The sequence below is a fragment of the Ruditapes philippinarum genome, unplaced genomic scaffold (assembly GCF_026571515.1).
Source record: "Ruditapes philippinarum isolate M1 unplaced genomic scaffold, ASM2657151v2 ctg642_1_1_1_1, whole genome shotgun sequence".
Lineage (NCBI taxonomy): Eukaryota > Metazoa > Mollusca > Bivalvia > Venerida > Veneridae > Ruditapes > Ruditapes philippinarum.
In genome coordinates this window covers 110471-138038 of record NW_026853117.1, presented here as the reverse complement: position 1 = coordinate 138038, position 27568 = coordinate 110471, and the positions used below count along the sequence as shown (strand labels likewise).

General features: G+C 32.1%; 1 protein-coding gene across 2 annotated transcripts; it reads left to right on the top strand.

The window, feature by feature from the left end:
* Positions 1-1115: 1115 nt before the first annotated feature.
* Positions 1116-26961, top strand: LOC132734351 (lysine-specific demethylase 7B-like). 2 transcript variants are annotated; one of them, XM_060721078.1, is made up of 22 exons: positions 1116-1248; positions 3226-3311; positions 4198-4253; positions 4583-4641; positions 5068-5231; positions 5906-6047; positions 6627-6828; positions 8969-9219; positions 10603-10709; positions 11221-11315; positions 12621-12635; positions 18943-19041; positions 19792-19947; positions 20271-20407; positions 21431-21576; positions 22342-22882; positions 23840-24027; positions 24628-24720; positions 25459-25571; positions 26091-26181; positions 26390-26452; positions 26726-26961. In XM_060721078.1, the coding sequence occupies exons 1-22, from the start codon at positions 1139-1141 to the stop codon at positions 26806-26808; spliced, it is 2997 nt and encodes a 998-aa protein (XP_060577061.1). In that variant the 5' UTR covers positions 1116-1138; the 3' UTR covers positions 26809-26961. The 2 variants fall into 2 exon arrangements, with proteins under 2 accessions (XP_060577061.1, XP_060577068.1); XM_060721085.1 differs by lacking the exon at positions 12621-12635.
* Positions 26962-27568: the final 607 nt, after the last annotated feature.

Below are 27568 nucleotides of genomic sequence, written 5' to 3'. Positions count from 1 at the left end.
TGTATAGATATCATATAATTTTATTTCACTACCATAAACTGAAATAGTTCGTATGGCTTTTCGGGGGTGTTTATGTTGCTGCTATTGGTATTCTTTTCTTGTTTAATTTTCGCTTTTTTTTTTCTTCTTCTCTTTTTTCAATTTTGTCATATTGTTCTTCGCTGGGATGTACTATCGTATGTTCCAGTTCTTCGTTAACAAATTTTAAGACAAACTGTTTTTCAGGCCATACACTCGGAGAAATGGTTCAGACATTTGCAGAAAATCAGCTTATATAGTAGTTTATACTAACCATTGGATCTACCTTTCATGAACAGGCTCAGTTAAATTGTGCTTTGCAACATTTTCTCTATTTTAATTGCCGTATAATCGGTATAAATGTCATTTTATTTAATTATTTTAGAAATTCCGTTGTTTTTTCTGTAAAGTAGTACAGAATTGTTTACATCGCTGAAATAATTGCACTTAGTTTATTTCAGTCATATCTGTCATTCATATAATTTTTAACGTACTGCGTTTTCACTGTTTCACTTACCATCTCTACTTGTAATTTATCATGATACAGCGAATATATAGCAATCCAAATGAAAAAAAAAACAAAATGCAGTGTCTGTTACATTTTTCCAAAACTTTGGTTTTTCAAAATATTTAATTATTTAAAAAAAACAATTAAGAACATAAAAGCTTTAGAATCTAGTGCTGCATGACTGATGTTGAATGCGCAAATACAATATATGTAATTCGGACTTAGGTTCAAACAACCGCGGGTCAAGAGGGGTTTGGGGTCAGTGGTTATTAACAATGATATTTCATCGCGTTGTACATTGCTAGTGTGCAACGGGTTTCCTTTTGACAGTTTCTACCTCCCAGTTTTGTCCATTCGAGAAATAAATATGTACTGTACATAGTCATAGATCTACCATGTTTGTTATTATTTAATAGTTGTCATATATGACATTTAAGATTTTTAAAAAATAATAAGAAATAGAAAAAGCATGCAGTAACTTTTTTTCGCTATCAAATGTAGCCCTATCTGACAATTTTACGGTGTCTACAAATTTTTGAACGTCTCCATCCGACAAGCGTCTGTAAATCTGCGCATGCGCATTGAAAGACTTCCGCTGTCAAAATAGTCAACATGGCGTCGGACGAAGATAAAGATACACTTTATTGCATTTGTAGACAACCATACAATGAAAATGAGTTCATGATAGAGTGTGACATATGCAAAGATTGGTTCCACGGAAGGTAGGCATGAAATAGAGTATATGGTTACTCTGTACAATGCGCATTTCGTATGTAGGTCACTTAACTTTAAACAAAACAAAGCTGCAAAAAATCACGAAATTATGCTATTTTTTCAATTGAATAATTTTCCCCGAATATGTGCCGTTCATATCATGTCATTTATTACACGTTACTCATAATCATGCTCCTGATACTAATGTTATTACAAATTAACTTTTGAAATAGATCTGCTGTTGAAAATTTAGAAAAATTAGTGAATAAATCAGCACAGTATAAATTTTGAGACTGGGGACTAGCTTGTCCAGTATATCAGATGTCACGGGCTTGTTATAGTTTATGTCAGACAAGCCCGACAACTAAAAGTTTTTGCTCCGAAACACTTCGCATAATATAAATTAAAAAAATGTCTTTTATCTCAAGCTTTATTGAAATTATTCAAAAGTTTATCCAATTTTCTTTCAATATCATGCTCAATCATTAACAAAAACTCTCAAACAATGTAGTTATCAATTTAAAATAAAAAACAAACATCAATCTATTTTTGTTTATCTGCCATACTGGTTAAGTAAAGGGCTTTACAGATTGATTCCTAATTTATGAACTGAAAAATATATTTGTTTGCTGGCAGTGCATAGCAGGCTTCGCGAAAGTTGCCGGACCGTCGGACATGTCCGGCAAAAATCAGGCCGGTCCGATATTTTTTTTCGGAGTTCCGGACATTATGTCCGGTACGAATACCGGGAAATATCCAAGACCGATCAAGACCGAGTTTTCTCCCTTGAATAAAAAAATGTAAAATGAGTTTTGATTCGCCGTTTCATTATAAGTGTCCGATACATACGACTGTCAATGACCAAAATGTCGGTGTTACTACATTATTACGCTGGCGCTACGCCTGGCAAAAATCGTAAACTATCCAATGAAGAAAAAAAAGCGAAACAAAAGGAATACGAGTTCAGGCGCCCGCCAAGAAAATTTGTGGGTAAATGGAAAAATGGCCGCTTTGATCATGAATGTTTTGATTTCCAAACAGAGTCCATCCACAGGTCTTGAAACAAACTTTTTAAAGTTTTATATTATATACATATATAGACTGGTTATGTAAAATATTTGAATATATGTAACTAGCGCCTGTGAGTCCATCAATCTGGATAAACTAATGTTTTATTTAAGGGAATAAAATTGTGTTGTAAATATTTTAAAAGTTGTTATGTCTTTAAAAAAAACACCAAGGTATTACCATATATTTGGGGGAAAAAATTCGGTCAGACAAAAGTTCTTTCGGTCAGACAAGAATTGAAAGTTTGTCTGACCGAATGTCAGGCAAATTTTTCAGCAGTTTCGCGAAGTCTGGCATAGGCAAATATTTTGTTTGAAACTTGACTCATTTAAATGCTTGCATTTGAATTAGCCAATCAGCTTTCGCACACTTTGTGACAGCCATTTGTTTTTTGGCTGTATAAGAATTAAATTAAATAAGAGGATATAACCATAAATTTTCAGATGTGACTGTTGAATTTTTTGTTAAAAGGTATGTATTCACATGATGTGAACACTGAAGATAGACCTGTGAGGAAAGTCGACCAATAATTGTGCCAGGAATCTGATACACTTGTATTAATTCCAGGGAGTTCTCCAGGCGCTTTTTGCACATCTTTGCTTTAATTTGTAAATAAGAATGATGGTACCTTAGGGGACCATCCTAGCACTTAAAAAAAATACACCAATAGTTTTTGTTATTTATTTACAGATTTGATTCATACTTTTGACAAAAGAACTCTTATGACAAAACCTGTTGCTTAATTATTCAGTTATAACCTTGACCTTTATAAACAGGACTTTTAAAGAGAAAGTCAGATGTGTACTCCCCTCATTTTCTCTCTCTTTTTTTTTGTCCCAAAGATGAGGCCTTGATAAATATATGTAGTGCTGATTATTTTGATTTGTATTTTTTAATGTCTCTGCTTAACATTTTAGTTGTATTGGCATTCTTGAACATCAGGCACCAGATATAGAAATCTACCACTGCCCAAATTGTCAAGCTGATCATGGTCCACTAGTCTGTAAGTACAAGATGAATGTTATTTTTTTATCTTTTTATTGAGAAAAAAAATAGCCGGATAATATTTTTTTTTTTAAACACACACACACTATACAATTTCACAATTTTACCAAGTAAAGAATTATTCAGTGTACTTACTATAGAATTATTCAGTGTTCTTACTATGGGTTGGGCCAACAGTACTAACTATTATCATTGGCCTTCCCAGGAAAAAAATACCATGTTATAATTGAATATAACTTGCTTTACACTAATCCCCTATCAAACAGGGCAATCAAGTGCATTATAACATGATATATGCACAGCATAAAAAGGAATGCTTACATGTCATAATCATATTACATCAGATGTGAAGTCAAGAAACCAAATGATGTCACGAAAATTACTTCTAAGTTCAACATATTTTAATCAATTCTCTTTTTTTATTAACATATTAGAATGGAAATAGAATTTATTTTTCTTGCATTATAGCATTATAATTTTAAGTAATGTGACTAATGTCAACTTATTAAAGCTATACTTTAAAGCAGCATGCCTCCAGATTCATGATAATTTTCATTTAAATTTAAAAAAATATAATTTAAATTAAAATGTAGTGAAGGGAAAAAAGAAGTTATTTTTCACTACTCAAACGGTACTTACAATCCACATTAATTACCAAAAATAGGTCAAAATATTCACATATAACCCTTACTGTGTTAGTAATGCAGTAAAAATATGGTGAAATATACTGCAAAATCAGTCATTAATCACAAATAACATGTAAATTATTACTTTAATCTTAAATCTTTTTACATTTCTTAAAATCTAAGTACATTTTTCTTAAGTTATATTGTGATTTATAATAAGTTATATACACACTTAATATGTTATTGCTTTATTTTCAGTAAAGCAGAGAAGAAATTGGCACAGACATGACTACTCTGACAGTGGTGCTACTAAAGTAAGCATAGTAATGATAGTATTTTTCTCTGTTTTATAATTATTCTGTTCAATTATTTCACACAAAAAAACATGTGTTAGAACTGTAAGAAAGCTGTATTGATAAAATTTAACTTTCTTATTCACAACTAAGAAACTTTTACATAAAAAATTATCAAATCTTCAGAAATATATAGAATTTTAAGGCTCAAACATTTGATATCAGCTAATAGAACTGAACAATAAAGTTTTTATAGAATTTAAAGCAAAGTGTTTTAATTCCTTACAGAATTTCTTAGTATGATCTTTAATCGTCATTATGGCATATCTATTATGTAATTGTTTTTAAAGGCTGTTCAGACAGGAACTGTTGTGTTTATCAAAGAACTGAAAGGAAGGACTTTCCCCTCGTAAGATATATGTTTTAACCTTCATCCTCCTTAATTTATAAACTTTCCTTGCCCTTCTTTGACTTTGGATTATCTCCTGTTGATTTAAACAATTTCTGTATCAAAATGCTGTAATTATACAACCAATGGTATAGAGACTGGTCTGGCAGCAAGGGCATTAATGATACTTATCACACAGGCAAGTTGTAATTGCAAGTGTTCTGAGTTTAATATCGATTGTTTTATATTCATTCCACAATCTTGTACTGTAATATTGGGTGGAACACAGTTGCATATCTGATTTATATTGTAATAAAAATGAGATAAATTGGATATTTTGAATATTATTGTTTGATATTTACACTAAAAGGAAGAGTTGGCTTTTTTGTACATAGATTATTGTTTTCTCTAAGTTTTGTTATATTTCAATGAATTATTCTATTTCAGTGCTGATGAAATTCCTGTGTTACGATTGCCGGGTCATGCCATTGGCAAAATATATTTCGATAAGCATGGTTTTGATGTCCCTTTATTGTTTGAGAGTACAGATGGACTTGGCATGACACTTCCACCAGCCACTTTCACTATTCAAGATGTAGAGGATTATGTGGGTAAGTTTGTGTGAAGCAAACATCTTGTATTGTCTGTTAAGAGTATGTTTTATCATTATGATTTAGATTTCTTCCTTTGAGTAAGTAACCCATACATTTTGCAGAATATTGATATTTCTACACCTTATGGGTATGATAATTTAGGAGAGACAGTTTATTGTCTTTTTCTCCAGGAAAAGCTGAGACAGATGCCCTATTACCATGGCTTAATGCATTTTTTTCTAGTTTATTTAAATGTTTAGCAAATGATTATGTATTTTAAGTTAAAACACTTTAAAACAGTGTATAAATTCAAGATGTAATGTGTGATACAAGTGTACATGTAAAACTTAACGATGTGGGTTACAATGTCTAAAAACAGTCATGGGAGTGTGGACTTGATCAATGAGGACTTGATCAATGAATACACATTTCTATTTTGCCACAGGTTTATGACTGAAAATCAAATATTGATGAAACTGCTACTGAATAGGAAATAAAATGGTAATATTTTTACAAGTAGCATCAAGAACTAGACAGGCTTTATCATAATATAAATCAATTACTTATCTTGAGATGAGTTGCATGTAATCATTGCTTGTTTCAAATTTAAACTTGCAAATATGCAAGTTTAACTAGTTTGTGACAGAATCGTCTCGTTGTTTTATGTGTTTTCCATATGTATTTTTATATAGGTTCAATGAGAGAGATAGATGTTATAGATGTAGCAAGACAAGAAGACTATAAAATGTTAATGAGGGAATGGACCGAGTACTACAACAGTCCAAACAGAAATAAAATCTTCAATGTCATCAGTCTTGAGTTCTCTAAAACTAAGTATGAACACAATAAATTTGATATATGGTTTGTTACTAAAGAGATGTACAAAAATTGTCTGTTTCTTTAAATGTGATAATTTTATGTTTGTAATTAAATTTGATATATGGTTTGTTACTAAAGAGATTTACAAAAATTGTCTGTTTCTTTAAATGTGATAATGTTATGATTGTAATTGATAAGTGAAACTTTTTATAATTTTCATTTTTCTTCACAAATTTTCCACTTTAACAGCTTTTATCACTTTTATTGAACATTTCAAAGGCATAATTAAGTTGGCTCTGAACCTTAAGCTAGAGTAGACCTTCTTTACATATAATACTATAATTTATAACTTCCAGATCTTAATGATTGCTAGATATTTTTAGTAATTTCGTTCAGAATACTTGCTCTTTTAATTGTATTCCAGTGTTGTTAATTGTAAAAAAAATAAATCTATAAACACTTTTTAGCCACTTTTTAAAAAAGCAAGGTATAAACTCTGGATTCTTTAAACCCTTTAATCTCCGTCTGAATCATTTTAAATTTCCAATTGTTACTTTAGCAGCTGCTTTTTATCCTCTGATATTGAATTTTTAGAATGTCTGATTTGGTCACTGTACCACAAGCTGTTAGAGAGGTTAGCTGGGTATCTAATGGAGTCTGGCCAGAGACTTTACCAGATGATTGTACGTATACAAAACCAGAGGTGCATAAATATTGTCTGATGGGTGTACGGGACAGCTTTACTGACTTCCATATTGACTTTGGTGGAACTTCTGTATGGTATCATGTACTTAAGGTATGTTTAAAATTAACTGTTTTTTTTATCAGACCATTTATGCCTTTAATGCTGCTCCTAATCCAAAGGGTTAATAGTGTGTAAACATCAAAACATTATTCCCAAAAATATCTTATTTAAAGCAGCACGCCTCCAGATTCATGCTAATTTTCATGAAAATTTGAAAATGTATTTAAAAGTATATTATTGTAAAGTTACCAAAAGAATGCAATTTACGCATTATCAATGGCACTTCCAACCCGTGTAAGTTACCAAAAAGAGGGTAAAATATACAAAAATAGCCCTTACTGCGTTAGAAATGCAGTAGAAATATAGTTATAAATGCTGAAAAATAGGTCATTAATCGCACATAACATTTAAACTTTTACTAGAATTTTGAATCTTTTTACTTTTCCTAAAGTCTTAATACATTTTTCTCAGTTTTGATTTTATTGAACTATTTTTAGCTCACCTGTCACAAAGTGACAGGGTGAGCTTTTGTGATCGCTTTTCGTCCGGCGTCCGTCCGTCCGGCGTCCGTCCGTAAACTTTTACTTTAAATGACATCTCCTCATAAACCACTAAGCCAATTTCATCCAAACTTCACAGGAATGTTCCTTTGGTGGTCACCTTTAAAAAATGTTCAAAGAATTTAATTCCATGCAAAACTCTGGTTGCCATGGCAACCGAAAGAAAAAACTTTAAATATCTTCTTTTAAAAAACCATAAGAGCTAGAGCTTAGATATTTGGCATGAAACATCTTCTAGTGAGTGTCTACCAAGTTTGTTCAAATAAAAGCCCTGGGGTCAAAATTGGCCCCGCCCCGGGGGGTCATTGATTTTCCCTATATGCATATAGTAAAAACTATAAAAAATCTTCTTTTAAAGAACCCAAAGAGCTAGAGCTAAGATATTTAGCATGAAACATGTTCTAATGGGTGTCTACCAAGTTTGTTCAAATAAAAGCCCTGGGGTGAAAATTGGCCCCGCCCCGGGGGTCATTGATTTTCCCTATATGCATATAGTAAAAACTTAAAAAATCTTCTTTTAAAGAACTCAAAGAGCTAGAGCTTAGATATTTGGCATGAAACATCTTCTAGTGTGTGTCTACCAAGTTTGTTCAAATAAAAGCCCTGGGGTCAAAATTGGCCCCGCCCCGGGGGGTCATTGATTTTCCCTATATGCATATAGTAAAAACTTAAAAAATCTTCTTTTAAAGAACCCAAAGAGCTAGAGCTAAGATATTTAGCATGAAACATGTTCTAATGGGTGTCTACCAATTTTGTTCAAATAAAAGCCCTGGGGTGAAAATTGGCCCCGCCCCGGGGGGTCATTGATTTTCCCTATATGCATATAGTAAAAACTTAAAAAATCTTCTTTTAAAGAACTCAAAGAGCTATGGCTAAGATATTGAGCATCAAACATGTTCTAATAGGTGTCTACCAAGTTTGTTCAAATACAAGCCCAGGGGTCAAAATTGGCCCCGCCCCGGGGGTCATTGATTTTCTTTATATGTGTTTAGCAAAAACTTTAAATCTTCTTTGAAAAAACCCAAATAGCTAGAGTTAAGATATTTAGCATGAAACATCTTCTAGTAAGTGTCTACAAAGTTTGTTCAAATAAAAGCCCTGGGGTCAAAACTGGCCCGGCCCCAGGGGTGTCATTGTTTTTAACTATATGTGTATAGTAAAAACTTAAAAAAAATCTTCTTTTAAAAAGCCCAATGAGCTAGAGCTTAAATGTTTAGCATGAAACATCTTCTTATGGGTGTCTACCAAGTTTGTGCAAATAAAAGCCCTTGGGTTAAATTGGCTCTGCAACGTTGGGGGGGGGGCCTATATACAGGTGAGCGACCTCAGGGCCATCATGGCCCTCTTGTTTGCTCATCTGGAGGCTTGCAGCTTTAAAAGGTGATAATGAAAAGATATCATTTCTGTTCTCAATTAATAATATCGCTGATGTTAACTTAACTGTTGTACCTCATAATAACTGTGTCACTTCATATTATTTCTGACTGCAAAGGCCTTTGCTTTGTTTCTTTGCAAGGATGCAATACAATTTATAAATGATTTGCTTAATTTGAGAAGAAACAAAACTGTCACAGTTTTTATACCATATCATATGTTGAGATTAAAATTCATACTAACTCTCATATTGACAGGGTGAGAAAGTGTTCTTCCTGATTCGTCCAACTACAGCAAATCTCTGCCTTTATGAGACGTGGTTAAGTGCCTCCAATCAAAGTGAGCTATTCTTTGGTGATCAAGTTGACAAATGTTATAAATGTGTTGTGAAACAAGGCCACACGATCTTCATACCTACTGGCTGGATCCATGCAGTGTTCACACCAATAGATTCACTCGTCTTTGGTGGAAATTTTCTTCATAGTTACAATGTACCTTTACAATTAGAGTAAGTTTTATGCTTCTTGGAAAATGTATGATTATCTTTATTTTTATAGCACCACTATTTCACCAGAGCTGAAAATAGATTAAACCTTAAAAGGACTTACATATTGCTATGACAACACTTGATATTTCTCATTTAAGAATATTTTAAAGATGTTTTGGCATTAGAGATTATTAGTGTTAAAGTAGAAGTGTTTCAACAATCTATCAAGATATGAAACAATTTAACACATAGAATTTATGCTAGTGAACCACCTTGCAGGTAGGATTCTTCGTATGTGCTTGAAAATTAACTTATAATAATACAGAATGTGTTACGTTATTACATTTTCCTTTTAAGTTTTGGCACAACATATTTTTATGCTCCCCGAAAAATTTCGGGGGAGCATATAGTCGTCGGGTTGTCCGTCCGTCCGTACGTCCCGAATTCGTGTCCGGCCCATAACTTTGTTATTTGAAGTCAGATTTTAAAACTATTTCACAGAAATGATCACCATATTGAGACGACGTGTGGCACGCAACATTTGGGTCTCTACCTTGAAGGTCAAGGTCACATCATGACCTTGCAGCAAAATTGTGTCCGGCCCATAACTTCGCTATTTGAAGTAGGATTTAAAAATTATTTCACAGAAATGATCATCATATTAAGATGACGTGTCACGCACAACATTTGGGTTGCTACCTTGAAGGTCAAGGTCAAAGCATGACCTTGCAGCAAAATCGTGTCTGGCCCATAACTTCCTTATTTGAAGTAGGATTTTACAACTTTTTCACAGAAATGATCACCATATTAAGACATTGTGATGCGCGCAACATTTGGGTCGCTTTCTTGAAGGTCAAGGTCACGGCATGACCTTGCAGCAAAACGTGTCCGGCCCATAACTTCGTTACTGGAAGTGGAATTTAAACAACTATTTCACAGAGATGATCACCATAGTGAGACGATGTGTTGCATGCAACATTTGGGTCGCTACCTTGAAGGTTACGTTCACGGCATGACCTTGCAGCAAAATCGTGTCCGGCCCATAACTTCGTTACTGGAAGTCGGATTTAACAACTATTTCACAGAGATGATCACCATATTGAGACGATGTGTTGCATGCAACATTTGGGTCGCTACCTTGAAGGTCAAGGTCACAGCATGACCTTGCAGCAAAATCATGTACGGCGCATAACTTTGTTATTTGAAGTCGGATTTTACAACTATTTCACAAAAATGATCACCATATTAAGACAATGTGTCGTGCACAACATTTGGGTTGTTTTTACACTTTGAACTTTGTCTGTGACATAACTCTGACAGAACAAGAGGTATACCTTCCTGTGTCCAAAACCTATTCGGGGAGCATCACCCGGTTCAACCGGCTCTTGTTATATTTATGTATAGGGTTTACGCAATAGAGAAGAGAGTGAAGACATCAGAGAAATATTTGTTTCCATCATATGAAACTATTAATTGGTATGCTGCCAAACAGATTCTTGATACTATGCGAGGTATGTTAGTCTTATTTTATTTAATACTTCTAAACATTTTATATTGATAAATGACATTTTATGACAATTTTTATATCAAACACAATGGTATTTTCATTATATTTCTTTATATCTTTATGAGTGTCAGCAAATGGCATTACTGAGAAAAATGAAGTTATACGTCAGTAATTTAAAAATTGTGCGTTTCACTGGGATCAGTCTAGATTCTATACTGCTTGGAACTTTTGATATTTAAGACAAGAATTAGATTCATAGTCAAAGCAGCATAAGTTGATTGCATGAATGCTGAAGGTTTGAGTAATTAAAAAATGTAGCAAAAAACTACTTGATACAAATTATCAAGTCTTCATGACGAAAAATTTGTGTGAAATGTGTTTAACTTAAATATTCTTACAACTTTTTTAACACCAAAAGGGAAAGTTTGTTCATGTGTATCTAACTTTTAGACACTTTAAGGACAATTATGGTATTTTCTTTGTTTTATATCATTTTTAACATTTTTTCTTCACAGATTATATAGATGAAGGGAAAAAGCCACCTGCTTATATATTTGAAGGTGCCAAGGCGTTAGTTTTCCATCTAAGGTCATGGACACAGAGGAAAGATGTAGGTGTCTTATAATTCTGTTGTATAATTATGTCTGTATTAAGTAGCTCAAAGTATTTTCTAATATGCGGTGGACTGTTATAACCAGTTTTAACATTTCTGAACTTTGCACATTATGTGTAAAAATAATTTTTAATTATGACAGATAGAAGATTCTCGTAATGTTTATCTACTTTATTATGTATAAAGTAATTAAGGAGAGATCCACTCAAGGTTATAGAACTTTATTATGCATGACAGATCTTCATGAGGTTATACAACTTCATTATGTGTAAAGTTGTAACATGAGGGATCCACTTGAGGTTATACAAGTTACAACTTCATTATTTGAATAATTGTAAAATGAGGGCTCCACTTCAGGTTTTATAACTTTTATGTGTGAAGAAAAACAGTTGAAAGCTATTTTCTAGGTTATACTACTTTTTGGAAGGACTATTTCAAGGTTGTACAACTTAAGTGTTTGAAAAATTATAAAATGATATCCTACTCAAGCTTATGCAACTAATTTATGTGTAAATTAGAACAAATGAAAGATTATTATATATAAAAACAAAGCCTTTCAAGGTTAAACCAATTAATGATGTATAAGAATATAGAATGAAGAATCATTTAAATGTACAAAAAGATAAGTGCAAGATCCTTTCCTGTCGTAACATGATGTCTATTCAACTTTCTATAAATGCTTGCTCAGCAATTTTTTAGTAAAACCGTAAAGTTAACAGCTTAAATATAGTTCCTTTGTAGACTGTATAAAAATACAGATACATTAAACAGAATAAATTTCATTTTGGTTATACATAATTTATAAAAGAAAATCAAGGTAATTTTTTAGGATAAAAAAATCTCTAAATTTGTTTTACATGGGAAGTAAATAAAGTTTCACATATCAAAGTTTTATATTGAATGTAAGATGTTCAATTTGAGTGCTGAGACTATTGCTGTGAATTGGATGTGGCATTGAATTACTACACTGCTTCTATGTGGAAAAAATGCAAAGCTCTGCTTGAAACAAATAATGCTCGCTCTCTCTTACTTTCTAGTACAACATAAACTTAAGGGCATTGTTATGCAAGGGCAGTGCTATTTGCACTCCTTTACATTATTAGGTTGTTGCAATAAGATGCTGGTATAAGTCAATATGTTATCCGAATATTCTGAATGTTAATATCTAGAGAAAAGTTTTCTAAGTGTTAACACTATAAAAGTCTAGGAATGCAGAAAATGTACTTCCTGTTCTTTGAAGATGCTAGTTAGACTTTGCTATATATTATTGAATTGTTGTATTTTTCTCTTTATGCATACTAGCTCAACCAGACACTAGTGAGTGTTTTACTCCTGAAAGATAATATTTTTCTTGTCTCTAAGACAAAGTTTCCATGTTTTCTGTTGTATTTGAAGTTTTTTTCAAAGTGTGTTTTTTATCATTATTCCTAACAAAGTTTGTCTCACCCTCTGTTTAGGGGTGTTAGTCTTCAGTTTTATTTGTTCTAAAAGTTATCTCTTTTTATTGAGTTTTGTTTATATCAAAATAGAAAGCATAAATCCATGTCTAGAAACCTAAGGGGTACCTAAGGCAACTACTTGTCTTAGCTGGAAGAAAAATATTACTGTAGTATGAAATAGGAATTATATGCAATATAATCAGCTTTAATTTTATGGGTGATTAAAACAGAATAATAATATATCTAACATTTGTGTCTTTATATAATGCTTTTAGAAAATTGTTTGTTTTACCTTATAGAAACATTAAATATGAATTATACCGCTTAGTGTTTGCTCACACAAGTAGATAATTAAGCAAATCTGTTTTTTGGGATATCTGGAATTTTCTTATTTTTCGAAAATTTGCTTGTTTAGCTAGCATAATGCTGTCTGCAGTAGAATTTGCTACACATGGTTTTGCCTGAATAGCATAGCATTGCTTTTTTGGGATTCCTTATTACTTCCAATGTTCTCCATGGAATATTGGTTAAGGTTAGCAAGTCGTTAATTTTAAATCATTTTCAAACACTATTGTAGGGTCAAATTCTGCCTTGTCTATGATACACTCAATACTACTACCTATGAAACAAGTGTCACAGATTTTGCTCACCAGTAAATCTGAAAAGTTGCCTTAACAGTGATGTAGTTAAGATAGAACATAAAATAGTAAACCATAGACAAACCTATCTCTTGTGTAACATAACTAATGACATCATTTGCGTTAAATACAAAAAAGTTTTAAAGCACACAATGTAAGCTTTACACTATAAGAGCGTCAGTGAAAAAAGACTTTTTTTTTTACTATAAACCATTCTTGTTTTAGATATGTAAATAGAATAATATATTTGTGTAGATTCAGTACTAAACCTATTGGAATTGTTGAATAAATCAATATTATGATGGCCAGAGGCTCGCATAATTTGATTTAATTCAACTTGTTCAATAAATTTAGTATTGAGTCTAAACTCATTCAATATCCTCTATAACTATCATATTGAGATAAGAAACTGCATGTCATTATGTCATTTTTAACTAAGACTTTTCTTGGGCTTTTTTTCTGACTTAATAATATTTTCTGGTCTGTTTCCTCTGCAATTATATAGACATCTTCGTATGGTGTTTTTGTCTGTTACACCCAGTTTGATATACCATGTATTTTGACTATTTTCACCTTATGTATAATCATGCATGAATAATGGTATAATCTGCAGTTTTGCTTGTCAGTTATGATATCATGCATATATCACCATTCATCTCATTGGCATATACATTACATTGTGCATGAATCATATCAAATATATCAGTTGTTAATGATGATAAATATAAAATTTTCAAGTCTTTCAGAGTGAGATAAGAGCTTATTAGTCCCCTACCGGTTTACCGGAGGGGACTTTAGGTTTACCCTCCGTCCGTCTGTCCGTCCGTCTGTCCGTCCGTCCGTCTGTCTGTCAGTCCGTCAGTCCGTCCGTCCACAAAACTGGATCCCGCGATAACTTGAAAAGTACTGAAAATATTTTTATGAAACTTGGTATATGGATAGATGGCAGTATGGAGATTATGCATGTCTTTTACTTTTCTTCCTATGTTGAAAGTTCTGGTTGCTATGGCAACAAATAGGCTGAAAATATGGCAAATTTTACACATAAACTGGATCCAGTGATAACGCAAAAAGTACTGGAAATTTTTTTATGAAACTTGACATATGGGTAGATGGCAGTCTTGAGATTATGCACGTCTTTTTCTTTTCTTCCTATGTTGAAAATTCTGGTTGCTATGGCAACAAATAGGCTGAAAATATGGCTAATTTTACACATAAACTGGATCCAGTGATAAAGCAAAAAGGACTGGAAATATTTTTATGAAACTTGACATATGGGTAGATGGCAGTCTTGAGATTATGCACGTCTTTTTCTTTTCTTCCTATGTTGAAAATTCTGGTTGCTATGGCAACATATAGTCTGAAAATATGGCAAATTTTACACATAAACTGGATCCAGTGATAACGCAAAAAATACTGGAAATATTTTTTATGAAACTTGGTATATGGATAGATGGCAGTATGGAGATTATGCACATCCTTTTCTTTTCTTCCTATGTTGAAAATTCTGGTTGCTATGGCAACAAATAGGCTGAAAATATGGCAAATTTAACACATAAACTGGATCCAGTGATAACGCAAAAAGTACTGGAAAATTTTTTATGAAACTTGACATATGGGTAGATGGCAGTCTTGAGATTATGCACGTCTTTTTCTTTTCTTCCTATGTTGAAAATTCTGGTTGCTATGGCAACAAATAGGCTGAAAATATGGCAAATTTTACACATAAACTGGATCCAGTGATAAAGCAAAAAGGACTGGAAATATTTTTATGAAACTTGACATATGGGTAGATGGCAGTCTTGAGATTATGCACGTCTTTTTCTTTTCTTCCTATGTTGAAAATTCTGGTTGCTATGGCAACATATAGTCTGAAAATATGGCAAATTTTACACATAAACTGGATCCAGTGATAACGCAAAAAATACTGGAAATATTTTTATGAAACTTGGTATATGGATAGATGGCAGTATGGAGATTATGCACATCCTTTTCTTTTTTTCCTATGTTGAAAATTCTGGTTGCTATGGCAACAAATAGACTGAAAATATGGCAAATTTTACACATAAACTGGATCCAGTGATAACCCAAAAAGTACTGGAAATATTTTTATGAAACTTGACATATGGGTAGATAGCAGTCTTGAGATTATGCATGTCTTATCTGTTCTTTCTATTTTGAAAAAATATCAGTTGCTATGGCAACAAATAGGCTTAAAACATGGCAAATATAACAATATTTGTGATTAGTCAAAAAGATCTGAAAATTTATATGAAATTGCATCTTTAATTCAAGGGTTATCTCCTCTTTAAGAATTTTGCTTTTAAAATGTTATATTTTGGTAACAGGGATGTTTCAAATATTAACTTTAGAGTGTCCTTCAGTCCGTCTGTCTGTCTGTTCATAAAAACTGTTTCCTGTGATCACTTTTAAAGAACTTCCAACAAATTTACTTAAAATTGAGAAAAATTGAAACATTTGTGAATGGCCAATGGCCCTTCAGAATGTTGATGGGGTTCTAACTGGTAGGGGACTTATGGATTGCTTGCAATACTATGATAATTGCTTGTTATATCAAGATTTAGTTATGTTTGACCTGAACACTTGATGCTGAAAATTTGCTTAAAAAAATTCTAAAAATGATTGGCTGAAATGCTTACATTGACGAGACTGTGTTAGTCTTTCATACTTATCTTGTTTCCTTTTGCTAAGAACATCTCTCTCTTGAAGTGCACGATGCTTGTATAAAACAGTCTGCTTAGGTTGTTATATGATTATTGGAGATAATGAGAAAAATAATAAGAACATAAACTTGATTTTATGTCAGAATGTGCCCCATATACATGTGCTTAGGCTATATAGTTCATAAAGGTGTTTTTTATTCTGTGAAAACAACTACAGCTCAAAGTTCTATATCACACTAAAAGGACTTAATTTTAAGGTCATTCTAAAGAAAAAATGAATTCTCCAATCAGCTATTCAAAATAAGATTAATCTGAAGGATGTTTGTGTTAAAAATTTAAGTGTTTTTTTTTATCATTGTGAAAAAATTGTGTTGAAACCATAGTTATGTTAAAAATCAGAGTTCTTGGATTTTTATGCCCCAACTTGAGATGGAGTTAATAGATATTCCCCTGTCTGTCTGTCACACTGTCATGCTGTATATCAGTAGACTGACAAAGCACTGGAATATTGGGGCATAAGTGTTCTTTGGACTCATATCATGTTATTTCTGAAATATAACAGTTTCACCTTATATCATGTCATAATTATTCATTATACATCATTATTTTGTCTCTGTGTTTTTGTCATCTGGCTAGCCTAGTACAACAGTTTATAGGTGGTAAGTTTTACATGTCAGAAAAAAGGACCAACTCAATACTGGATTATATCACATCTTATGAAGTGATGCTGCACTTAACTGTTACATTTTGAGGAAATTTGCTTCTTTCCTGAAACCAATTTAATGTTTAAGTAAAATGCGAAAGCTTCCTGCTTTAGCCTTAAATATTTCCAAAGCCAGCCTCAGCTTGCTGACTTTGTGAAATGGATTTGGCCAGCTTTGACTATGGAAAAGTTTATTCAAAAATTAAGGGATTGCAATAACAAAATACAAAAATTGAGTTATCAACAGTATTGCCAGACTGGAAGGCTGGCTGTGTCATAGGCTAATCACATTTGTTTCCAGCAAGGAAACGATTAAATAATTTGATAGTAATTTGATGTAATTTAACTTTATGGCTGGCAAATTAAGGCCAAACTGGTCAAGGGTTTCTTTGGTCTGTAAAACTTAAAGACTTGTATATAAATATTGATGTGTTTTAAACCATAGTTTAATATTTCATTATATTCTTAAATCAGGACAATTTGGAACTATGTTTCTCTAGTGTCTTTAGTTTGTAACCTTTTCGCATAAATTAAAGTTTACATACTTGTTAATTTTATGTGAAAGCTTCCCATGGATCATTTTCAAAAACTCATTCATTAGTTTCATATTCATTTAATTATTTTCTATTTTGTTATGTTTAGAACACTGTATTGTGCATTTTACACTGATCTTTCCTTCATTAATAGAAATGAAAACTGTTGTAATTGATATAATATTGTTACTAAAACTGTAGACATGATTTAAAATAAAATTTTCAAAACGGTATTCAGAATTTGCGAAAATGGTGAAAAACTCCTAAAGTTTTTATATGCCCGAAAGAATTTCGGGCATATTATGTTATACCCCCGGGCGTCTGTCCGTCCGTCCGTCCGTCCGTCTGTCTATCCGTCCGTCCGTCTGTCCGTCCGTCCGTTAGCAATTTGGTTTCCGGAGCATAACTTAAGTTCCATTTGGCCCACAACATTCAAACTTCATAGGATGATTGTCCATATTGAGTAGAAGACCCCTATTGATTTTGGGGTCACAAGGTCAAAGGTCAAGGTCACTATGACCCTAAAACTGAAAACAGTTTCCGGAGCATATCTTAAGTTCCATTTGGCCCACAGTGTTCAAACTTCATAGGATGATTGTCCATATTGGGTAGAAGACCCCTATTGATTTTGGGGTCACAAGGTCAAAGGTCAAGGTCACTATGACCTTAAAACTGAAAACCGTTTCCGGAGCATAACTTAAGGTCCATTTGGCCGACAGTGTTCAAACTTCATTGGATGATTGTCCATTTTGGGTAGAAGACCCCTATTGATTTTGGGGTCACAAGGTCAAAGGTCAAGGTCACTATGACCTTAAAACTAAAAAACAGTTTCCGGAGCATAACTTAAGTTCCATTTGGCCGACAGTGTTCAAACTTCATAGGATGATTGTCCATATTGGGTAGAAGACCCCTATTGATTTTGGGGTCACAAGGTCAAAGGTCAAGGTCACTATGACCTTAAAACAGTTTCCGGAACATAACTTAAGTTCCATTTGGCTGACAGTGTTCAAACTTCATATGATGATTGTCCATATTGGGTAGGAGACCCCTATTGATTTTGGGGTCACAAGGTCAAAGGTCAAGGTCACTATTACTTTGAAACTGAAAAAAGTTTCCAGAACATAACTTACTTTCTATTTGGCCCATAGTGTTGAAACTTCATAGGATGATTGTCCATATTGGGTAGAAGACCCCTATTGATTTTGGGGTCACACGGTCAAAGTTCAAGGTAGCTATTACCTCAAAACTAAAAACAGTTTCCAGAGCATAACTGAAGTTCCATTTGGCCCACAATATTCAAACTTTATAGGAGGATTGCTATTTGAAGGAGGTAATACTTTATTGAATTTATGTAATGTCTTACAAATGCTTCATCCTTAGTAAAGAAAAAAAAACACTTTCGGGCATATTATGCTCCGCCTAGCGGTGCTCTTTTTCTTTCTTTCTTTGTTTTCTTTTTTAATGTGATGATTTAAAATTTATAGTTTCAATTGTGCATATTTCTTTGATCATTAAATTATTTTCTTTTAACACAGAAATAATATGTTAATCATTATATATCAACTTTAATTTTGATTATTTTTTGTAGTAGACTTATATTTTTACCTGTATGATTTTATGTTATTAGTTTATAAAGTCAGCAAAACATGATGTACCTGAACATATTCAATATGGCCGTCTTCTGAAGGATCTTGGGAAGGATGTAAAAGCATGTGAAGATCCAGTGGTAAGATTTAATGTTTGCTTATTCAGTTAAACAGTATGAGATTGTAAAAATTATTTGAGGGTAATAGTTGTATTGTTCTGAGAAACTTAATTATTCTAGCAATCTGTGTCATTTTCTTTGTTTATTTTATATAGTTGTAGATATAATATAAATACATGTATCAGCAAATGGGATACTGAAAGCTGCATTTTGAGCCAAAATAATTGAAGATGTATACAAAATGTGAAAAACTTAACTTAAGATGATATTTTGATCAGTAGCTCTCTTCAAGTTTATATAGAATATAAGACATAAGTTCAACTTTCGATCCAACAACAAAAAACCACACACAAGAAAGGAAAAAAAATTGATGAAAAATATAGTAAAGAATGATATTAATTCATTTATTATTGCTTAAGATAATTAAGATATCATATATATTTTTCTACCATTGTGCTCTCTGATGCAGGTGGCTAAAAAATTGTTTTATTTAATTAGTAACACTCACCTCATCTTTTACATAATGGTGTATAATGTATGATTTTAATGTTTTAAAATGCCGAACTCTAGTATAGTTGGTACCAGGGAGGTGGGAAATGTGGGGCATGGACAGTTAGTTGATTTATACCATTACATGTACTATATTTTTATACTTAAAACTGATTCAACAAATCTTGGCCTTCAACATTTAAAAGGTTTTCAAAGAGTCTATTTTATGGTTTAAAAGACTCAACAGTTCTACACCGATAATTTCTATTGTAATCTGAACAGAAATCAGCAACACCTAAGGCACGGATAGAGAGAAAGAGGAAGAAAAAGAAAAAAGAAGTGGCAAAGAAAATAGAGGGATTAGATATACTTGATATGCACACACAGAGCAAACTGGAAGAGATGGACAGGGAACGCAAAAATATCTATAATTTCGAGGTGAAAATTTGTAGTAAAAAAATCTGAAAGCAAATGTGAGGAAACTGGAAAGAAAGTAATTATTGACATTGACAAATGATTTATTTGAAGAGATATGGTAATGTAATTTATTTGATAAGGAAATTAAGAGATTGACTTGTTAATGTAGTCTTAAAGAAAGTCAAGTAATGAAAAATAGGTACATTCAGATCTATGCTAAAAGATCATGTGCCAGTAAAACCCATTACTATAGGCTATTTTATTTTTATGTAAACTTTAAAAATTTAATTTTAGAATCAAAATATTTATGTCTGAAGAGCAAATGTTTCAAATTTTATTTATAGGATGATGAAGATTCATCGCAGAATTCTCGGCTACCAAAAGCTGGTGCCTTCACCGACTCATCAGGAAATGAATCTCCAGATAAAATTGCCTCCCGCCATTCTCTTACTCTAAAAGTCTCAAATGGTAAAATTGTTAGGTAAGTGGATCAAAAATTTTAAAAAAAATATACATTTATAGATTATGTGAGGAGTGCAAAAGTTAAATGCATAATTCAAGGGCAGATTATTCTGTTATGCACTTTTGCAGAATTATTCCCCCTGTTCTATTTTGCTTTTATATCACTATCCAACACTGAGAAAAGTGGAGTGTGTTGTCTGCAAGTCTTGTTTTTATCATATGTTCTTTTATCACATAAACCGCGGCGCAGGATTGTAATAAAGCCATTTAATAAAAACGATATTACACTAGTGTAATAAAACTTTGACGTGACGTCATTTGCGCTATATAGAAACATAGCGTTAAAGCTTGCTAATGTTAGCGTTACACTATAGGCGCGTTGTTGAAAAATTACTTATTTTTACAGTTTATTGTTCTTATTTTATATTATGTGATAAATAGAATATTATATTCGTGTAGATTCAATACTAAATTTATTGAACGAGTTGAATAAAACAATATTATGCTCGCCAGAGGCTCGCATAATATGATTTTATTCAATGAGTTCAATAAATTTAGTATTAAACTACACTCATTCAATATCCTCTATATATGAAATTGCCTGCAACATCTGGGTCACTTTTATTATATAGACTTATGTAGATAATAACTTTGTGACAGAAACAATAAGGTTCCCTAAGTAAAATCAGAGAAGTAAGATGATTGTAATGGGTAGTGGTATTGTTGTCTAGTGGGCCACTTTAAAGGTTTGATAAAAATAATGGTTTTGAATTCTTTCATGTTAGGAAGCAATCTAACTAGTTTTGTAAGGTTTATGATTCACCTCAAGCGCTCTCTTGTGTCTGAAATAATGCATGCATAATGCACTGAATGATACCTGTCATCCCCGTCCATTAGTATAGAAAGTTGCAAAATTAATAAGACCTTTACAAATCAGAACCTGCAATAAAATCTCAATAAAAACACCAAAAGCTAGAAAGTTGCCATATTCCCACTTATATCAAAAATATATTACAGGAAGAATATATATAATTATTTTCAGTGAACGTAAGGCAAAGAAAGGGGAGTTCCAGCCTTTTGTCAGTGGCAGTGATAAAGATGACAGTGATGAAGAAAGCCTTGTTGTAGATGAGAACCCCAGCAAATCACGGAAAACTAAACAACCCAAACTTAAGCTCAAACTTTCATGTTAGTTTTTTCTTTCTTTTTATGTAAAAATTTTTAAATCCAGAAAACAACGAAACATGGGCAGTATGGTCCTTTTCCCTTCTTCATTTTTGTTCCCTCAAAAAATGTTTTCAAGATAAATCATCATAGATATTTTTACCTCCCAATATTGATTTAATGGCTAGAATAAGTGTTAAAGTCACCAAGAATTATTATGTTATATGCAAGTTAAGATTTTTACCAGTTAAGATTACAAATAAAAAGGACTAAATTGTATGGTGTGGTTCTAAAACCACAGAACGAACCTGTAGTGTATTTAGAACTTACTTTGATTTAAGTGTCAAACTAGTTGACATACCACTATACAGTTGAGTATAGTAGATTAGGTCTAAACTTTTTAAACTTAACATATCCTTGAGCCCAATTCTGTCATTAGAAGCTAATCTTGACAAAACTAAAAAAAATAATTAGTATACCTGACTAGGCTACAAATTCAAACTAAATAATAATGTCAGGTTAGTTTGCTAGCAGCATATGGTTTTACATAAAGTTATTTTATATCATGTTTGATAGGTGGCATCATAATTTACTTAAATATTGGATTTTTAGCATAATTATGCAACCACATCAAAGTGTTTCAATTTTGACTGTTTTAATTTTTCCATCAGAAAAAAGTAATATTTTCTGATGCAGTCTTTCATTTATGATTTTGCTACATTGCTGTGAGTGCTTAAAAAAATATATGTAAAGCATGTAGATATAATGATTTGTTTTCTTATTTGACAGGCCATCATCCTCCGGCCTCATCTAAAACTTCAGCAACAGAGACAGAGTCTAAGTCACATGATCAACCGAAAAGTCAGCCATCGCAGTTTTCGCCAAAATCACCAAACATGCAACAAAAGAAATCACCAAACATGCAACAAAAGAAATCACCAAACATGCAATTAAATCGTCCACCCACATCTCGTCAGACAATAACTGTGCCACCGATTTCGACATTATTGCCGCCAAAGTCCGAACCCATCTCATCACACACCGATCTCAGTGCTATAGCAAGTTCACGGACAATAAAATCAGAACCTTCCATAGTGAAAAGTGATTTGACATTAAGTGATATTATAAACCAGTCAGCCTTAAGTAATTCTCCATCAACTATAGGAAAAGTTGAACCGCTTAGTGCGGAAGGAGGTGAATCTAGTCTTGAACAAGAGTTACGGCGGAATATACCTACAATAAGAGGTGGACTTAATGGGAGTATAGCGGATATATTAGAAGCTAGTGGATATGGTACAGAAACAGCATTCACAGTTGATGAAGATGTAGAGTGAGTGTTTCCGAGATTTTTGTAACGTTTTGTGCACAAGAATTATACACAAATATAAAACATAAAAATACAAAGAATGTCTAAAGCCTTAGTTGGGTTGTGAAAATCTTGATAGTTATTGCTTATATCATGCCTTATGATATGAATTATGGACCTTTGTGATCTTAAATAAATTCTTGGTTAAAGTTTTGCATGCAACAACAATCTGTAAAACTAGTGAAGGTATTTACTTCAAACTTAATTCATGTTTTTGAGTTATACTTGAAGCTCACTTTTCAAGACCCATAACTCTGGCATGGATTTTGAATGAAATATAAAACTTTGTGATATTCAAAACTGATTTTTTATCAAAGACTCGTGATGATGTCATACATGTCTATATTTTGGCAATAAAATCTTTCTCTGTTAATTCAAAATTTATTTAGGCTTTTGTATTTAGACTTGTTTTACTATCAAGCACCAAAAATATTCAAGTGTGCTGTCCTTCTGATATCTCATGTTTTATATGAGACCCCAAGATTTAGAAATGGGAGTCTCTGGGACCCTCAAAAGGTAAGTTTGATGTTGGGATTAAATGGTCAGTTGTGAGAGCAAATTTTTCTGTGAGATACAGATATAAAATCTGTATACTTAAGCATTATTGTGTGAAATGTGAACCTTTTCAGATTTGCTTTACTCACTTTGCATTATAGTGTTTATCTTCAAAGGAAGCAATTAATTTTTGTAAGCGGTTCCAAAGACCAAAAATTTAGGTTTAGCATCATAGTGTCCTTGTTGGTTATTGCATGATATAAAGAAGATAATAGAATAAAGGTCTTATTTGACTATTACATTCAAATAAAGGGAGAATCAGAAATATTCAATTCACTGCCATTTTTTTAAAGTAGAGATAAAGATAGGATTTTATGATTACTGTAGCAATGATTTAATGTATGATATTCACAATCTGTTATATAGACGAGCTCCGTCACCAAGTATGAGAGAAGCTATACAGGGTATGTTATCAATGAGTCGTGGAGGACTTGGCGGGATGCAGTTGTTTTCTCGTGCTGAGAGTCGACGTCAGGGAATACGATCTCGGAGTGCTCTAGCTGAAGAAGATGAGGAGGAGAAACTGTCAAAGTGCTATCAAGATGATGAGTTTGGTAAGCAGCTTTATAAAATATAGTGTCTACCTTTTCATCTATACATAGTTTCTCGACACCATGAGTGGATGGATATTACATTTATGTATGCAATTTTCATTTTTGATTTTGTCCAAGAATTTCATAAGCATTGAGTTTTAAACAGGTGAATAGATTTGAGTATCATGGTTTAACAAATATTTCCCTCATATTGTCTCCAGAAATTGAGCTGGTTTTAGAATTTACAACATTATGAAGAACACAATATAGATTTTATAGAAAATTAACATGTCAAACACAAGGGTATGTTCAGACTGAATTTATTGATCATCCATTTTTATGTCGCCTGCTACTAAGTTGTTGTGCATATAAGATGGGTTTTCCGATAATCATTTTGGCTGAGTTATGGCCCTTGAATAAAAAACACGATTTGGCTTGTGATAGTTTTTTTGTCTTGTGCTACACAGTAGCTGCAACATGCAATTGGCTATCATCGGGCGATTATTATATTGAAAGGAAAAAATTTATTCAAAGACTGTAGAAGGTTATTTTCTATGAAGCACTATGTAAAGAGTAAGTGCATAAGAAGAGGCAATGTTGATATATGTATTTATTTTATAGTTTATCCTACCCTGGAGATGGATGAAGATGAACAAGATCAGGTCATGAGAGGTCACAGTAAACCTAGCAAGGATACAACATGGAACCCGAAAGGTAGAAACATAAATATTTATAAATGCCTCTGAGATAGTATTTTTCTCAGTATTTAATGTAAACTTTAATTAGTTTAATCTGGGAACATTTTTACTCTCACACACATACTAGTATAATTTGATTTATTGTTAATTATACATTTTGACCAATTTGTATTGCTTATTATTTATGATATTTTGACAATATTTTAGCAATCAGATCAATTAGAAATGGTATATGAGGCAGCATTTAATAATCTTTCATACTTCTTTCAAAACTGGAAATTACTGGTTAGTTATTCAGAAAAGTTGTTTATGTGGACTTACTGTCAAGATATGACTAAAGCTGTGTAAAAATAAGCATAAAAAATGTATAAAATTTTAGAAACATTTGTTCGTCTTTTTAAAATGCTCTTGAACTTCTAATTTAGGTATTTTCAAGCACGGCATTTTATTGATTGTCATTAATTGATTGGTCCCATTGGCAGTGCAGGACAGACTGAAAGTAACAACCTTTGAAAGTTCATTTCTCTCACTATCCACATGCTGTCTCCATGGGTTACATTGACTTGCACATAAGGACTTTAACCAATACATGTACATGTATTTGTAAATAATGAACTGCCTTATATGTCATTAACCTGTTATTCAAGACTTGATTCATATAAAGATTAAAATACTGTCTGTTATTGTATAACATTTTGTTGCAGGTATAGTCTTGTCATTTTCATTTGAAATGATTTAATTTTTGTGATTACAGCAAGAGTTAATATATCTGTACCATTAGGAGAAAGATCTCATAGAGAAGGTGTAGCTAAAGAATCTGTGAAAAATAGTTTGGAACAGTCTGCTGCCAAAATTACCTCAGCCCCTGTAAGTTAACTTTGTGTAGAGCTTGACAAAATTAAGACAGACATAGAACCTAGCCAGTTTGACTGTGTTGTTATCTGACCAATACCATTTGTAGTTTGGTAGCAATTTTGTTCAGGAAAGTTTTGTACTGCAGGATATGTAAATTACAGACTTTTATTTCCAATAATTCAGTTTGCAAGAGCTTAGATGTTTTGCCTTTATACATGTAAGTTTGTTTATGTTTTCTTATTAGGGGAAACTATCTGGCATACTCATGGAAGAGTGCTGGTTCTACCCACCCATAGTCATTGAAATGATTAAGATTGACATTTACTATTAAAACGAAAATCCTTTCAAAAGTTATTTATATGTGTATATTATTACATTTCACTTTACCTGTTTCGTTATTGTTTATGTTGTTTGCTAAGACTGAGAAGGTATAAACTATGAATATTGATTTATAAATTGTGATCATGAATTTGCAATGAATGGTTCCTGTATTTTCAAATTTATCAATTTTTTTGTTCTTATAACTTTCAGAAAGTAAAACGTCCATACAAAAAGAAGCCTAAATTGGATTTAGATTCCATTGCCAGTACATCTAGCTCATTTCTCTCACCAACTCATTCAGGTTTGTATGTTTGTCTTTATTGTTGCTTCAAATAAACAGTTTTATTAATTTGCTATGTTTTTGTTCAGAAAAAAAATCTGTAATTAGCTTCTTTTGTATTAATGTACACTATATTCAGTTGCCAAGTATCCATTATTAACAATTATTTGATTTGCTGTAAAAAAGAAATTTGAAATATAAAAAATTACATTACAATGTTTCAATATAGGTTCAGCATTCCGGCCAGGAGTCAACAAAGTTGGTGGTTCATTGTCAGACAGTGCTAACAAACGTAAGTATGGTTTACAACAGCATAAAAAGTTAAAATGTTAAAGGTCATGTTAAAAATGTTAAATGTCATGGTATGTCTATGGCTATTTTGATTGAATTAATTCTTTGATCATTGTTGTATACAGTTACATAATCTTGAAAAGAAATTTTAAAAAAAGATGAAGAAAGAAGGACATGAAGGAATAATCGGTATTAAATTTGTAGTATCTTATTCATATATTTTCCAGGTTAGGATTCCGTAGATTATGACAGTATTTGTTTTCTATTTTTCTAGGTAAAAAGCCAAAGAAAGGAGAAGCAACTGCAAAACAGAGGCTTGGAAAAATTCTTAAGATACATAAATTGGGAATGCATTGACGGGGAAATTTTAGTATTGCTGATATATATATATATTTATTTATTAACCCCAAAACAAGTCTCAACCCATCTTTTATTATCTAAATATGTCAAGCTAAGTTCTACAGAATTTGTTATGGTAATGATTACCTACAGTATTATGGTAATAATGATTATAAAATAAGGAATCTTAAATTAAACCAAAGGCTGTTTTAAGCCAGAGAAAAGAATGATAACAGTAAAATTCAATTTTCATACCCTTGTGTCTTCATATTTTAATGTTTCGGTCTTATTTGGAGAAAATTGAGGCTGAAAAATGATGGCTGATCAATTGAAGTACCCTGCAAAATTTAATAGCTAAAAATGCTTTGCTTTTTTTGTTGAGATATATGCAAGATTGCAAAATACTGTATTTATATCTTTTACTTATGTTCATGAAACATCTTTCATATATAAAGAAAAATATTTATATCTTTTTAAAAAAAAAGAAATTTTTTTTACCGACAGGTATTTTTTTGATAATTGAAGATTTATTTTTTGAAGATTGTCTTAAATTTTTTAATTTGTTTATGATTTTATTATTCACAAGTTCAATAGAGCAATGGTTTTTGTATTCCATGTTTTGTAAACATTACGAGATTGACCTGTCATACAAATCTCTTCATTATGTAAAATCCTGGCAATATTATTTTTCTTTTTGGCAGCTACTGTTGATTTTTTGTGTTCTGCTTCATTTTCCATCGCCCATCAAAAACATATTTGGTAGGGGCTTTATAGGAAT

Bases quoted from the DNA above. Each gene is read 5' to 3' on its own strand.
- LOC132734351 (XM_060721078.1), top strand. From the start codon at position 1,139: ATGGCGTCGGACGAAGATAAAGATACACTTTATTGCATTTGTAGACAA. The intron at 4,254-4,582 runs GTAAGCATAGTA...TTGTTTTTAAAG, and splicing joins CTGACAGTGGTGCTACTAAA to GCTGTTCAGACAGGAACTGT. The intron at 19,948-20,270 runs GTGAAAATTTGT...TTTTATTTATAG, and splicing joins AAAATATCTATAATTTCGAG to GATGATGAAGATTCATCGCA.